This window comes from Lepidochelys kempii, chromosome 10 (assembly GCF_965140265.1).
Source record: "Lepidochelys kempii isolate rLepKem1 chromosome 10, rLepKem1.hap2, whole genome shotgun sequence".
NCBI lineage: Eukaryota > Metazoa > Chordata > Testudines > Cheloniidae > Lepidochelys > Lepidochelys kempii.
In genome coordinates this window covers 13751280-13764826 of record NC_133265.1, presented here as the reverse complement: position 1 = coordinate 13764826, position 13547 = coordinate 13751280, and the positions used below count along the sequence as shown (strand labels likewise).

The following is a 13547-nucleotide window of genomic DNA, read 5'->3' as shown; positions in this document are numbered from 1 at the left end:
CACACTGTTCCTCACCTACTATTTCCTCTAAAACTGGCCTTAATCTGTTAATTACTTTCCTCATGATTTTTCCCAGCACTGATGATAAGCTTTTACCTCTATAAATATTCAGACTGGTAGGATCTCCTTTCTTCAGGATTGGCACAAGTATTGTCTTTAGCCAATCATCCGGTATCTCCTCTTGTTCCCATACCTTCTCGTATATTTTTCCAAATCTTGTGATAGCACTTGTCCCGCTGGCTTTTTTCGCAGCTCAGCTGTTATATTGTCTGTTCCTTGAGCTTTCCCATTTTTTAACTGCTTCCCTGCTCTTTCTAGTCCTTCTTCTGATGGTGGTTCAATACTGATATCCATTCTCCTTTTTAAGATGTCCTGTTCGTCTAGTTTGTATAGAATGCTTGTATCTGGATGAACTACAGGGTTCAGCACTTTGTCAAAATGCTCCTTCCATATTTCCAGCACATCTTCAGCATTTGCTGTCAGTTCACCGGTAGCCTTGTTTACTGCTCACACCATTGGCCTAATTGTTGCCATACAACTTAACGTTCTTGTATATCATTTTCATATCTTGTTTTTGTTGAGCCTCTCCTTTCCAGAACTTTTGCTTGTCCGATCTTTGTGATTTTGCATTTTGCACGATTCTTTGACTTCTGGTTTCCCAACAGTCTTGCCTTGTTTACGCTTTTTCTGTAATGTTCTTGTTTGGTTGCTTGTCCAGGTTTCCCTTGTTTGCTTACACCTTTCAGTAACTCGATAGATTAGGGAAATGTAATGGGATATAGAACTTTTCACCACTAAGTCACTGCCTCATATCTGTCAGAAGTTAGTAGTCACTGCAATATACTACCGTATGATAGCTGTTTTGTGGTCTACGTGAAACGAATTGGTACTTTCAGTCCATTTTCAAGCAGATGGTTATCAACATTGCAAATATCAATATCAGCAAAGGGGCTGTCCATAATTTACATCATGCATTGAGAGGGGTCCTTAATTTTCCATGTTTGTTTCAGTGTTACAAGGGGTGGGAATGGGTCTTGAAAATCACCAGAAAATGTGTTGTTTAATTTATGGACAGCCCTAAAGAGTACAGGGATTAAATTAGCATAAAGACTGAATATTAGTTTCTCACCTCTAAATGTCCTTCCAGATCAGGTTTCAGGTACTTTGAAGCATATCTAGAGAAGGACAGATCTTTTGATTATTATGAATATATGTTCTTCTTTTACAGAAGTTTTAAAAGAAGGAAGTGTTTTATATCCAGAATTACTGGTAAAAGAAATAGAAGCAGTTGAACATAAGCATCGAACTCCAGCGTACTGCAATCAGCTACTACAGCACATTCAGTCACGTGGGGAGTAGAATTTCTGAGTCAGGAGTGGCAACGCTGTCTCTAAAACAGCCTTGTTTGAACTTCATATGAACTGGAATTGCCTCATTTCCAACTCTACAATAAAATAAGTTGAGCAATAGTTGTGTGGCTCTTTTGCAAATAGAGTAGTGTCATCTTTAAAAGTGAAATCAACACACTCTGACATCTTGCATTGCAATTTCAACAGGACTGTGCATACTTACAATTAGTAATACAAAACAGAATGTTTTAATTTAATTAATTCCTTATTGAAAGTATTTGGGTTGGGGCAAGAATGTTCTCTGTGAATCTATCTGACAATATTTATTTTTGAGAAAACTACCTTATTTTACAAACTAACCTCTACGTAATGTACCCTCAGGCCTAAAATTGAATTAGCGAAGCTCATGTAGGCCTCAATCCTGCAAGCTGCTGAGTGCCTCCAGCTCTGGGAATTATCCATGCATAATTATTCATGCATAATTTAAATTGCATCAAGCAACAGAATCTTACACCATTTTGTGTACTGATGCTCTTAAAGTACTGTATTGGTTAAATGCAGAGCAACTGACCCAGCAAACACAGCAAAGTGACAAGCTTATTTCTTAGAGCAGTGCTATTCAAATTAAAGGTATATTAGTCACACAAGCATCATACTTGGCAGCATTTGCAGAATGGGACCCTTCGTTTCCAACATGCCTCCATTGTAACTAGCATCACATTTTGCAATTTTTAAAATAAAACCATTAACCCAGAGGGGAAAAAGTGTATTTTTCCACAGTACTTGTAAATCGACTGAATCTCTTTGTACTATGTTTACTTCTTGCAGTATACAAAATGAGCCTGTACTATTCTGAGCACATGTGACTTTTAAAAAATGCTTCGTATTGTCACTGTATTGCACTGTCTGAATAGAGAAGAATTTAATGAGAATATATTTAGGAATATACGACAAGGAATTAAGGATTTTACATGACATTAAAAACAATGGTCTTTTGTTACAAAAATATACTTAGATCAATAGTATTTTTATTTTTGTACTCATTAATTACATTACGTCTGTATTTTTTTTATTGTTTACACTGTAGTGCCTTAAACAAACCAGATTGTGTTGAATCTGATTTTAGGTAACCGGTTTGATTTTTTTTTTTTTTAGATTTTTTAGTGCATACAATATGGTTTCTTTCTGTATGTTGAGCTGTATAATTAAAAACTATATTTACAGTGTCTTTGTCTGTGAATTACAGTATTATGGAGTGAAATTAACACAAAGTACAAGACCATGGTGGGCCTTGGTTTCTAAAAACGTTCCTGTTATTGACTGAAGATTTTTCTGTTATTAGGCTCATCTCCCAAAATGGCTTGGCTTACACACTCCACATTCATATTGTTTTCTTGGCCTGGAGGAGAAGTGCCTTTTTATTTTTATTATTTTGGGGTGGTTAGGAAGGAGTAGCTAGTGTGGAAATTATTAAGATAAATAATTAAAACAGCTTGTGAGGGGCTTTTCTCCTGATTAACGTAGGCAAGTAAGGGGTTAACTAGGGCCTCATTACAGCAAGGACATAAGGTATGTTCCAAAGTCCATTGAAGACAGTGGAATCTCTGAATCAGGCCTGAACCATGGAGGCAGTATAAGGCTGGGGGAAAGCCCCACAGGGGAATAGAAGGTTCTCTTGTTCCTTATCGTCCCAACCTCGTGAAGAAACTTACGTACGGACACTCCCAGACCAGGAAACAGGTGGAAGCGGGAAACTGACCATCTTGCCTCCAAGAGATTTTGTTCACCCCCACACTCTGGTTGAAGCAAATAGCTTTTGTTAATTACCCGGGGGTGGGATCAAACCGAATTGAGCTGTAGACCAGATTCTGCCTTGGCCTATAGTACAGGGAAATATGTTTATGCAAAGGTGCATATGTCTTAAATTGGCAGGGTGCAGATTTTTCCTTGTTTTATTTCCCCCTAACCCCTTTGCATTTTACCTGCAGCTAAAGCCCAAGCCACGCTGCACAGAGCTGTTGTCATTTGGGTATATAGCAATGTTTTCAAAGTATCTTGAATGTCTATAAATATAAACTGATTGAGCTGCTGTAAATGTTGTGGTGAGCTAGAGGTGGAGAAAGGGTATGGATGGCCAAGTAGAAGACTCTGGCAATTAATGTAGAGGCTGAGAAGCAGGGTTATAGAGGTGCGTAACCAGCTCTCTGCCATGCTTTTCGGGCCAACTCCTGGCTTGGGGGCAGAGTGTGGGCATGCCACAGGCATGATCTGAGCAAGCTGTATTCTGACACTTACCACCTAGTGCAACAGCCCCTGTGGACCATCACAAGTTGTCATGATGTACAGCAATCTTGAGGATGTTCTGTTTTATGCTGGGGACCAAAATGGCTACTGGCAGCCCTCATGGATCAGAGAAGCACAAAAGCGTATAGCTGAGAATCTGGACCACTCTGAAAGATACCTCAGGTTTCTTTAGCAAAGATTTTGAAGCTGATTATGCCAATAAAGTATTTTTAATTGCATTGAAAAATAAAGGAAAACTACAGTGTAATTTTCACCAACTTTGTTGACTGGTATGAGTACAAGCCTTAGATACAATAATTTGCATTCACATTCTACCATCGTCAGTGTCCATTCGGTTTAGCTATTAAGGACTTCTTAATTAAATGTGCTTTGAAGGTAGATTTTTTTCTGGCAGACAGTAACCTCTTCTACCATTTTAAACTAGCAAAATCAGGTCGTAAACAAACAAAAACAAGGTCTCATCAAAGAAATATCTGAATAAAATAACAGAAACAGACAAGTTAGCTCTTATTTCTACTTTCCCATTCCTTTGTACGAACATGCACACTGAAGTCAATTTGCATATGAAAATAGGGTAGGCCCCTATAGCTGTAAGAATCTAACAAAAGGGACTGGAGAATCCACTAGCTGCTTCCTTCCCCTGTCTCTCCCCATAGAATGAATGGTATCTTGGTCACTCCTCCTCTGACATGGGAAAATTCTAATCCTAAACCATATGCGTGCTCAAGCAGAAATCTAAACTGAAGTTCCACTTTCCATCCACTAGACTTCCCTATGCAGAGGCCAAAATTTATTTCCTCCCCCTTCTTCTGGAAACTACCTTCAAAACTAAACAGTTGATCCAACTGTTCTATATAGGTTCTTATACCATGCTCATCGCTGTAGTATCTGAGCTCCTCTTGGAGGAGGACTGGTGGTGATTCGCTGCGACTTTTCCTGATGCCGACACCAACTATTTTTCTTCTGGGAATACTTTTGCCCAGCTCTATTGTTCCTATTTACATAGTGCTGTAAGCATACAGTGTGTTATATAAAAAGTAAAATGTGTCAAAGGAAGTCCTGCTCTGAAAAGCTTAGATTCTAAAAGAATTAGCTTAATACAAACACAGAGCAGTGAGTGGAGAGAGATTGTAGAACAGGAGGGTTATCAGATGCTATTTGAAGGTGGAAAGGGAGGTGTGATGTACGTGGGATGGCATATTTCACATAGCTGTGACATAGTTATACAACTATCCTACTAAAGCATATGTCACTTGTGTGCCATACTGAAACTTCAGAAGCCAAGGAAATGTATCAAACTACTACTACCAAACAGTCTCCTGCAGCATACACCAAGTTCTGTTTCCCAGGCATCAGCCCAGACCCATATTCTAATTGTAAAGTTTTCTTAAAGACCTGCCAGATAATGCAACCACGTTGCAACTCCTGTGCCAAAGATACAACTTCTTAAGAATGCATCTACAATGGCAAAGTTCAGACTTCTTTATCTCTACCAGTGGCAGCAACCGGGTAGATATTGAGCAGGTATTTTTACCACTGTATTGTTTAAATAAAGGGTATTTTGAGACCTGGCTTCACTTGAGATGCTGGGTTAGGGGGAAGAGAGAGATGTCCCTTCTTTGATGGAAGTGAAAAAGAGTCAAAGTTTCTCCAGGCTGACCAAAGCTCGGTGTCCAAAGTAGTCACTTCGAAAGCTCAAGTGTCAGCCCGATCACCCATCTTGAGTACTTTGGGAAAGATTTGCTGCACATACAAATGTCAAGTGTTTCTTTAGCAAGGCTTCCACAGGAGAGCCTTTTTAAAAGCTTACAGAGCTAAGTCCCTGACTCCTCCATCTAGTTTCTGGGCTCATTCCCTCTTAGCCATGGTGGCTTCATGAGCTGAACATGCCTATGGTCCTTACAAGGCAATTTTTAAAGCGACAGGCAGAGCCTCCCAGTATAACACTCACCATGGTCCACAAACTGGACATCCTCACATCCTCCAGTGTGTTGTCTGGATGGTGAATGCTCCAAGTAGATGGTCCCTCAGTGAGGAGAAATGCACATGAAAACGATTACCTCAGAGATAAGGGGTGCTACTAGTTTTATCTATCCCAGTGTTTCCCAAGTTCTCTATAACCAGATCCTGCTATTAAAATCCCATCATGGAGGATCTGTAGACCTGGATTTGCAGGGAAATGGGAAAATGTATCCTCCTTTCTGAAAAATTAATTGATTAGAAAATCCTGGTCTATAGATTCAACTTTTCTCGCGTTGGTTGGGATGCAATCGAAATGCATTCAATTGTTTCTGTTTGGCTAGTTCGCCTGTTCTATCTGCTCAGGTTTATCAGGGGTTTTGGATATTTCTTATGGCAATATTTATAATGTAGCCTTCAATGCAGAGTCATTTTTCCTGGCTGTGAAAGTTATCTGACTCTTCAGGAGGGTGTGGTTACCCTTGCACTGCCTGTGATGGAGAGAACTAGTTCTGCATTTCTCTGCAGTGCTGGCTACAGGACCTGTCTTGGAGAATCTTTGGACCTGGATTCGCAAAGAAAGAACATGTTCGGTAAGTGGCATGCATTTTCCTTATTGGATGTGATGTCTTTTAAACGTTTGCCTGCTACCTGAAGTAGAATTAGCAGCTGGGGCATTAAATGAGTGACAGTAAAGCACCCCAGGCAGACATTGAGACTTCAGTCGCATAGCCCATGTTGGTGCTGATCTCTAGAGACAGGACATGCTATGACAAGTACTATGATGTCAAATGGCTGCCTTGAAGTGTTGCCGCACTCCGTCCCCACCCCATCCTTAATGACAATATAACCATACTGGCAGTTACCACAGACTCTGACTTCTTCTTGAACACTTACATAATTCTGATGGTTTATTGTGGTACAATGCAGATTTTCTGAAGCTGTTTGTTTGCATTTTGGGCTTTGTCAGCCTTATCTGCTGATACCTTGCCTATTAGCTGTTTAGTTATATCCACAGATGTGTGTTGACGTCTCTTGATTTTATTTTTTTTAAATGAAGAGGGGGTTTTTAGATGAGAAATTTTTCTATAACATGTAATGAAATTCACTTTCAGAAAGGAGATTCTGAATAATTCCCACAAAGTCAGAGGAAAGACTCCCATTGGCTTCATGGAGAGTTGGATAAGTTCCCCAAAGAGCAAACCTCGGTCTTATTAAATATAACCATTAACTAAAAACGTATTGCCATTGACTTCAGTAGGGTTTTACCATTGACTTCAGTAGGGCCAGGATTTTATCCATTGAATCTTTCCTTGGGGTCTGCAGAGTAGAAAAGTGAGTAACTGCTAGCTTCTCCAAAGGACAGCAAGTCAGAGCTTGACCTTTTGGACACATGATGGATTGGAGCCATAGCCCTTACATTTTTAATTATATGGAAAAAAAGGGCATAAAGCATGGCCATTGGAATGTGTGTTTATTATTAGGGAGCTGAAGGATCAACAAAACTTACAGACAGTTACCAGGCTTGTGTCCAGTTACTGAGATCAATTCCCCAGGGAAGTTTAGCAATAGCAGTAACTGAGCTGAAGTAGCAGAAGAGAGCTATCAGGAACAAGGCTGCTCCGCCAGCCCTCATCATCTGTAATCAGCTTTTCTTGTTAAAATCTGAAATCCCCTTTAAGTCAGGACAATGGCAGAATCTCATAGTAAAGTAGCACTGAAGGGATATGCACCCCCACTTCACTGATGACCTGATTCCAGGGTCTGAAGCAGCATTACCTTTGGCTGACTTCACTGATGACACAGAGAAGGAGACCCTGTCAATTGAATCATATGGTGTAAGAAACAAAGTCCTTTGCCTGTATCACTAACAACTCTCTGATTTACTTTATTTGTTTATTCTGGTTGATTATTTTGTGGATTCCTCAGTCAGTTTCACTTTCATTTGCATTTGATTTCACTTTGCTCACTGCTGCATTGTTTTAGATGCAAGAAACTTCAGAAGAATGTTTATTTGGTTTAAAATTGTTTCTATTCTGGGTTTTTTTTAAATCACTGACTATATATACAAGCTTCTTTTGATCAAAGTGGCTCTTTCTGGTCTTGGAATCTATGAATCTTTAACAAAATCTAAATATTTGGCCAAAATTGACTCCACAATGTCCCTAAAACCTGAGGGCTGTCTCCCCACAACTGAGGGGCAAAGGCAAAGTTGGTGCTGAGTCACGTTTCTGCACCACCCCTTGTTCCTCTGATGCTGGGGTTGGCCAGTGAACAAAAGGGACCCCAGCACAAGTTAGAGCAGCTCTGAGTGCTGGAACAGTTTCCTAACGCCCATTCTACACTTGGCGTTGCCAGAGTACAGCACAGTCCAAGACCATCCAGAGAAATGAGGGGCCCTGGTACCTCGTGTTCACTGTGGCCCCACTTCTTCCCACTTTACACAGATATTACACACATTTTCGGAACCCACTTGAGCTTAAGGCCCAAGTACAGTTGTCTCCCCTCTCATTAGCACTGGCCACAGCCTCCTGGGAGGGAGGAATGAGTGCAACAGAGCTGGCTATTCCAGCTCTACACTACCAGAGGATTCCCAGGGGATTTAGGCTGAGGACCAGGTCTTGACTGTCTAATACCCTTAAACCTCCAGCTACCCTTCCCCGCTAAGAGAAGGAAGCAAGTGTCACATCAGTGCAGAAGGAGAATGAGAAGAGGGAAGAAAGTCGAAAGAATGAGGCACTAGAGCTGGCTTTCTGAAAGGAACCTCAGCAGACAGGAGAGGGGAGCTACAATCATGTCAATATGACATACAGCAAGCTTTTAAAATAAAATACATGACTGGAGTCAAGGCACTTTTTAAAGGAACAATGGGTCAAATTCATTTCTGGGTGTATCTGCAATGACTTAATTGAGTTACACCAGGGGTGAATCTGGCCTGTCCGAGTGTCTTTATGTTCATAACCTACTTCTGTGTTTCTCCAGGATGAACTTTTTGCCCATTTCTTATCCAAACATTCTGCATCTAGGAACTGTTTGGGATGGGAGGAAACAGATTCTCCCTGCTCTTCTTTTCTTTCATATTTCTATATTTATCACCAAGTCTCTCCTCAACAAGCTGAGTCATTTTCCCTTGAGCACATAGGTAAATAATAATATTGGCCTAATTATACCCTTCCTCAAGAAATATAAGCTACACACGTTCTATTTTTTCTGATCAGTTATTTCCACTTGGATGGCCTTGAAAGAATTCTGGTCTCTCACTGTAAGGGGTAACACGCACCCAGAGATGCCTGTAAGAATGGTATTTTGATTTTCGATAAACATTTGAAAAGATTAAAGATTTTAAAGTTGTGACTCAAACACAGATTTCAACTTTAATTTATGAAAATGTATTACTAAAATATTCAAATAGTCAGACTCATTTCAAACCTATCTTGAAAACGTGTAAACGTGTGTAAACAGCTCAATTGGCTTCAGTGGGATTATTTACAAGCTTAAAGTTACTCACATGTATGTTGGCAGAATCAGACCCCACTGGTGCACAGCACTGAACCTTTAAGCAGCATTGAGTCTTAAATCCCAGTGGACAGTTTGGTGTGCTGTGCAATGGTTAGTAACACTTAAAGGAAAAGGCACATGAGAGAAAAGGGATGAGAGATTAATGTAAAGGAAAGAAGGTGGTATAGACCTAGGTGGAAAAGATAGTGAATTAAGATGGAGACAACAGAGGAAGAGAAAAGTAATACCTTGCTCATGCTTTTCATCTATAGGTCTCTAAGTGCTTTACTACAAAGGTCATTATCCCCATTTTACAGATGGGCAAACTGAGGCCCAGGAAGGTGACGTGACTTGTCCAAGGTCACCCAGCAATCCAGCAATGGATGCACAAAAGGAAAAGCTTTATTAAGGAAACTCGAAAGGGTAATGTCTTTTTTTGATGAAAAATTGGTAAAAGGAAACAAAGTCATAGCATGTGGCCTTTCCTCTGAATGGAGAGATGATAATAGTTAGTAGTGCTGTGCTGATGTTGGGGCCTACACACTTAAATAAGTGTATTAATTACATGCAAAACCCATAAATTAAGACTATTAACATTACAATGTAAAGCAAAGATTAGGTAATGCCACATTTACAGTTCCTCCAGCTGCTCCTTTGTATAACCCCTCCCCAAGACACCAACATTCGGCATGAAACACGACATTTAGCCCAGTGTCTATGGTGTGGGGCTAGATGGCATGCTCGTGTTGATGCCCTGGGGAGGAGTTAGCATGCTGTCGACTGGTCCTCTGGAGGGGCCAGAGTGTCCTGCTGTAGGTGTCAGGCCGTGTACTGGTGCTCTAAGGGAAGTGTCACACTGAACCTGGCGCCCAGGTGGAGGAAGGCAAGGTGAAACATATTGGGCGTTGCTGCCTAGGGGTGTCGTGCTGTGCTCTGATGCCAGGGGTGGGAAGGTGTCACACTGTGCTGCTCTGATGCCAGGGGTGGGAGTGTATCACACTGTAACAGGAGGTGTCACACAGTGCTCTGATGCCGGGGGTGGGGGGGAATCACCCTGTGACCAGAGGTGTCACGCTGTGTTCTGGTGCCAGGGGTAGGGGGTGTCACACTGTGCCTGATGGGGGGTGTCACGCCGTGCTCTGGTGCTGGGGTGGGGGTTGTCACACCATGCTCTGGTGCCAGGGGTGCTGGGTGTCACACTCAGGGTCGGATTAACACAGGGGCTTTAGGGGCTGCAGCCCAGGCCCCGGGCTAAGGGGGCCCCGGGGCAGCGGGGCTCAGGCAGGCTGCCTGCATGCCGTAGCCCTACACCGCTCCCAGATGCGGCCGGCTGCTGGCATGTCTCTGAGGACCCTGGCGAGGAGGGAAGTGGCTCTGCATGCTGCCCTTGCCCCCAGCATCATCCCCCCTCCCCCTAGGGGTACGCAGAGATGTGCCAGCAGCCGGCCGCGTTCAGTAGTGGCGTGGGGCTATGGCAGGCAGGCAAGCAGGCAGCCTGCCTGAGCCCTGCTATGCTGCTGGCCGGGAGCCACCTATAGTAAGCGCCTCCCAGACGGAGCCTGCGCTTTCCACCCCCTCCTGCACCTCAACCCCCTGCCCCAGGTCAGAATCCCCTCCTGCACCCAAACTCCCTCCTAGATCCTGCACCCCAAACCCCTGCCCCAGGTCAGAATCCCCTCCTGCACCCAAACTCCCTCCTAGATCCTGCACCCCAAACCCATGCCCCAGATCAGAATCCCCTCCTGCACCCAAACTCCCTCCTAGACCCTGCACCCCAAACCCCTGCCGCAGGTCAGAATCCCCTCCTGCACCCAAACTCCCTCCCAGAAAGAAACGAAGCAGAAAGAACAGCTGTTCTAAGATAAGAAGTAGGCTATTTTGAATTAACTTAACTATATTCTACATGATTTAAGACTGAAATGTAACCACAGAACCATTTTATGCTAATTAAAAGGCGAGTTTAGTATAGCATTAACAGCCTCCATGCCATAATTGTGATCATTTTATTTTAAATTAGGAAAAAGACTAGTGCATAGAGGCCCCACAAAATCTAGTAGCCCCAGGCCCATAGGAGAGTTAATCTGGCTCTGGTCACACTGTGACTGACGAGGATGTCACACTGTGCTCTGGGGCCAAGGGTGAGGGTGTCACACTGTGACTGATGAGAAGTGTCATACTGTGCTCTGGGGCTCTGGGTGTCACACCGTGCCCTGGTGCCAGGGGTGTCACACTGTGATGTAGGTGTCACACCATGCTCTGGTGCCAGGGGTGTGTGGGGGGGGTCACACAGTCACTGATGAGAACTGTCACACTGTGCTCTGGGGCCAGGGGTGTCACACTGTGACTAACAGGGGGTGTCATATTGTGATGGGGTGTCACACCATGCCCAGGTACCAGGAGAGTCATGCTGTGACTGATGGGGGGAGGAGGGGTGTCACACCGTGCCCAGGTGCCAGGGATGTTATGCTGTGATAGGGGTGTCACACCGTGCCCAGGTGCCAGGGGTGTCACACCGTGCCCAGGTGCCACGGGTGTCAGGCTGTGATTGACGGGGGGGTGTCACACTGTGCCCTGGTACCAGGGGTGTCATGCTGTGATGGGGTGTCAAACTGTGCCCAGCTCCCAGGGGTATCATGCTGTGACTGACGGGGGTGTGTGTGTCACACCGTGCCCAGGTGCCAGGGGTGTCACGCTGTGACTGACGGGGGGGTGTCACACCGTGCCCTGGTGCCGGGGTGTCACGCTGTGACTGACGGGGGGGTGTCACACCGTGCCCTGGTGCCAGGGGTGTCACGCTGTGACTGACGGGGGGGTGTCACACCGTGCCCTGGTGCCAGGGGTGTCACGCTGTGACTGACGGGGGGGTGTCACACCGTGCCCTGGTGCCGGGGTGTCACGCTGTGACTGACGGGGGGGTGTCACACCGTGCCCTGGTGCCAGGGGTGTCACGCTGTGACTGACGGGGGGGTGTCACACCGTGCCCTGGTGCCAGGGGTGTCACGCTGTGACTGACGGGGGGGTGTCACACCGTGCCCAGGTGCCAGGGGTGTCACGCTGTGACTGACGGGGGGGGTGTCACACCGTGCCCAGGTGCCAGGGGTGTCACGCTGTGACTGACGGGGGCGGTGTCACACCGTGCCCAGGTGCCAGGGGTGTCACGCTGTGACTGACGGGGGCGGTGTCACACCGTGCCCAGGTGCCAGGGGTGTCACGCTGTGACTGACGGGGGCGGTGTCACACCGTGCCCAGGTGCCAGGGGTGTCACGCTGTGACTGACGGGAGCGGTGTCACACCGTGCCCAGGTGCCAGGGGTGTCACGCTGTGACTGACGGGGGGGGTGTCACACCGTGCTCAGGTGCCAGGGTTGTCACGCTGTGACTGACGGGGGGGGGGTGTCACACCGTGCCCTGGTGCCAGGGTTGTCACGCTGTGACTGACGGGGGGGGGGTGTCACACCGTGCCCAGGTGCCAGGGGTGTCACGCTGTGACTGACGGGGGGGGGTGTCACACCGTGCCCAGGTGCCAGGGGTGTCACGCTGTGACTGACGGGGGCGGTGTCACACCGTGCCCAGGTGCCAGGGGTGTCACGCTGTGACTGACGGGGGCGGTGTCACACCGTGCCCAGGTGCCAGGGGTGTCACGCTGTGACTGACGGGGGAGGTGTCACACCGTGCCCAGGTGCCAGGGGTGTCACGCTGTGACTGACGGGGGAGGTGTCACACCGTGCCCAGGTGCCAGGGGTGTCACGCTGTGACTGACGGGGGAGGTGTCACACCGTGCCCAGGTGCCAGGGGTGTCACGCTGTGACTGACGGGGGGGGTGTCACACCGTGCCCAGGTGCCAGGGGTGTCACGCTGTGACTGACGGGGTAGGTGACACACCGTGCCCAGGTGCCAGGGGTGTCACGCTGTGACTGACGGGGTAGGTGACACACCGTGCCCAGGTGCCAGGGGTGTCACGCTGTGACTGACGGGGGGGGTGTCACACCGTGCCCAGGTGCCAGGGGTGTCACGCTGTGACTGACGGGGGGGTGTCACACCGTGCCCAGGTGCCAGGGGTGTCACGCTGTGACTGACGGGGGGGGTGTCACACCGTGCCCAGGTGCCAGGGGTGTCACGCTGTGACTGACGGGGGGGGTGTCACACCGTGCCCAGGTGCCAGGGGTGTCACGCTGTGACTGACGGGGGGGTGTCACACCGTGCCCTGGTGCCAGGGGTGTCACGCTGTGACTGACGGGGGGGGTGTCACACCGTGCCCAGGTGCCAGGGGTGTCACGCTGTGACTGACGGGGGCGGTGTCACACCGTGCCCAGGTGCCAGGGGTGTCACGCTGTGACTGACGGGGGCGGTGTCACACCGTGCCCAGGTGCCAGGGGTGTCACGCTGTGACTGACGGGGGCGGTGTCACACCGTGCCCAGGTGCCAGGGGTGTCACGCT

The 13547-nt window shown here is 46.6% G+C and overlaps 1 protein-coding gene across 1 annotated transcript in view; it reads left to right on the top strand.

The window, feature by feature from the left end:
• Positions 1 to 3087, top strand: part of DNAAF5 (dynein axonemal assembly factor 5) — a 41957-nt gene extending 38870 nt beyond the window's left edge. Inside the window, exon 13 of the mRNA XM_073362091.1 lies at positions 1229 to 3087. Coding sequence (XP_073218192.1) covers positions 1229 to 1359 — 131 coding nt within the window. The 3' untranslated portion in view covers positions 1360 to 3087. The remainder of the gene's footprint in view (positions 1 to 1228) is intronic.
• The last annotated feature ends 10460 nt before the right edge of the window (positions 3088 to 13547 follow it).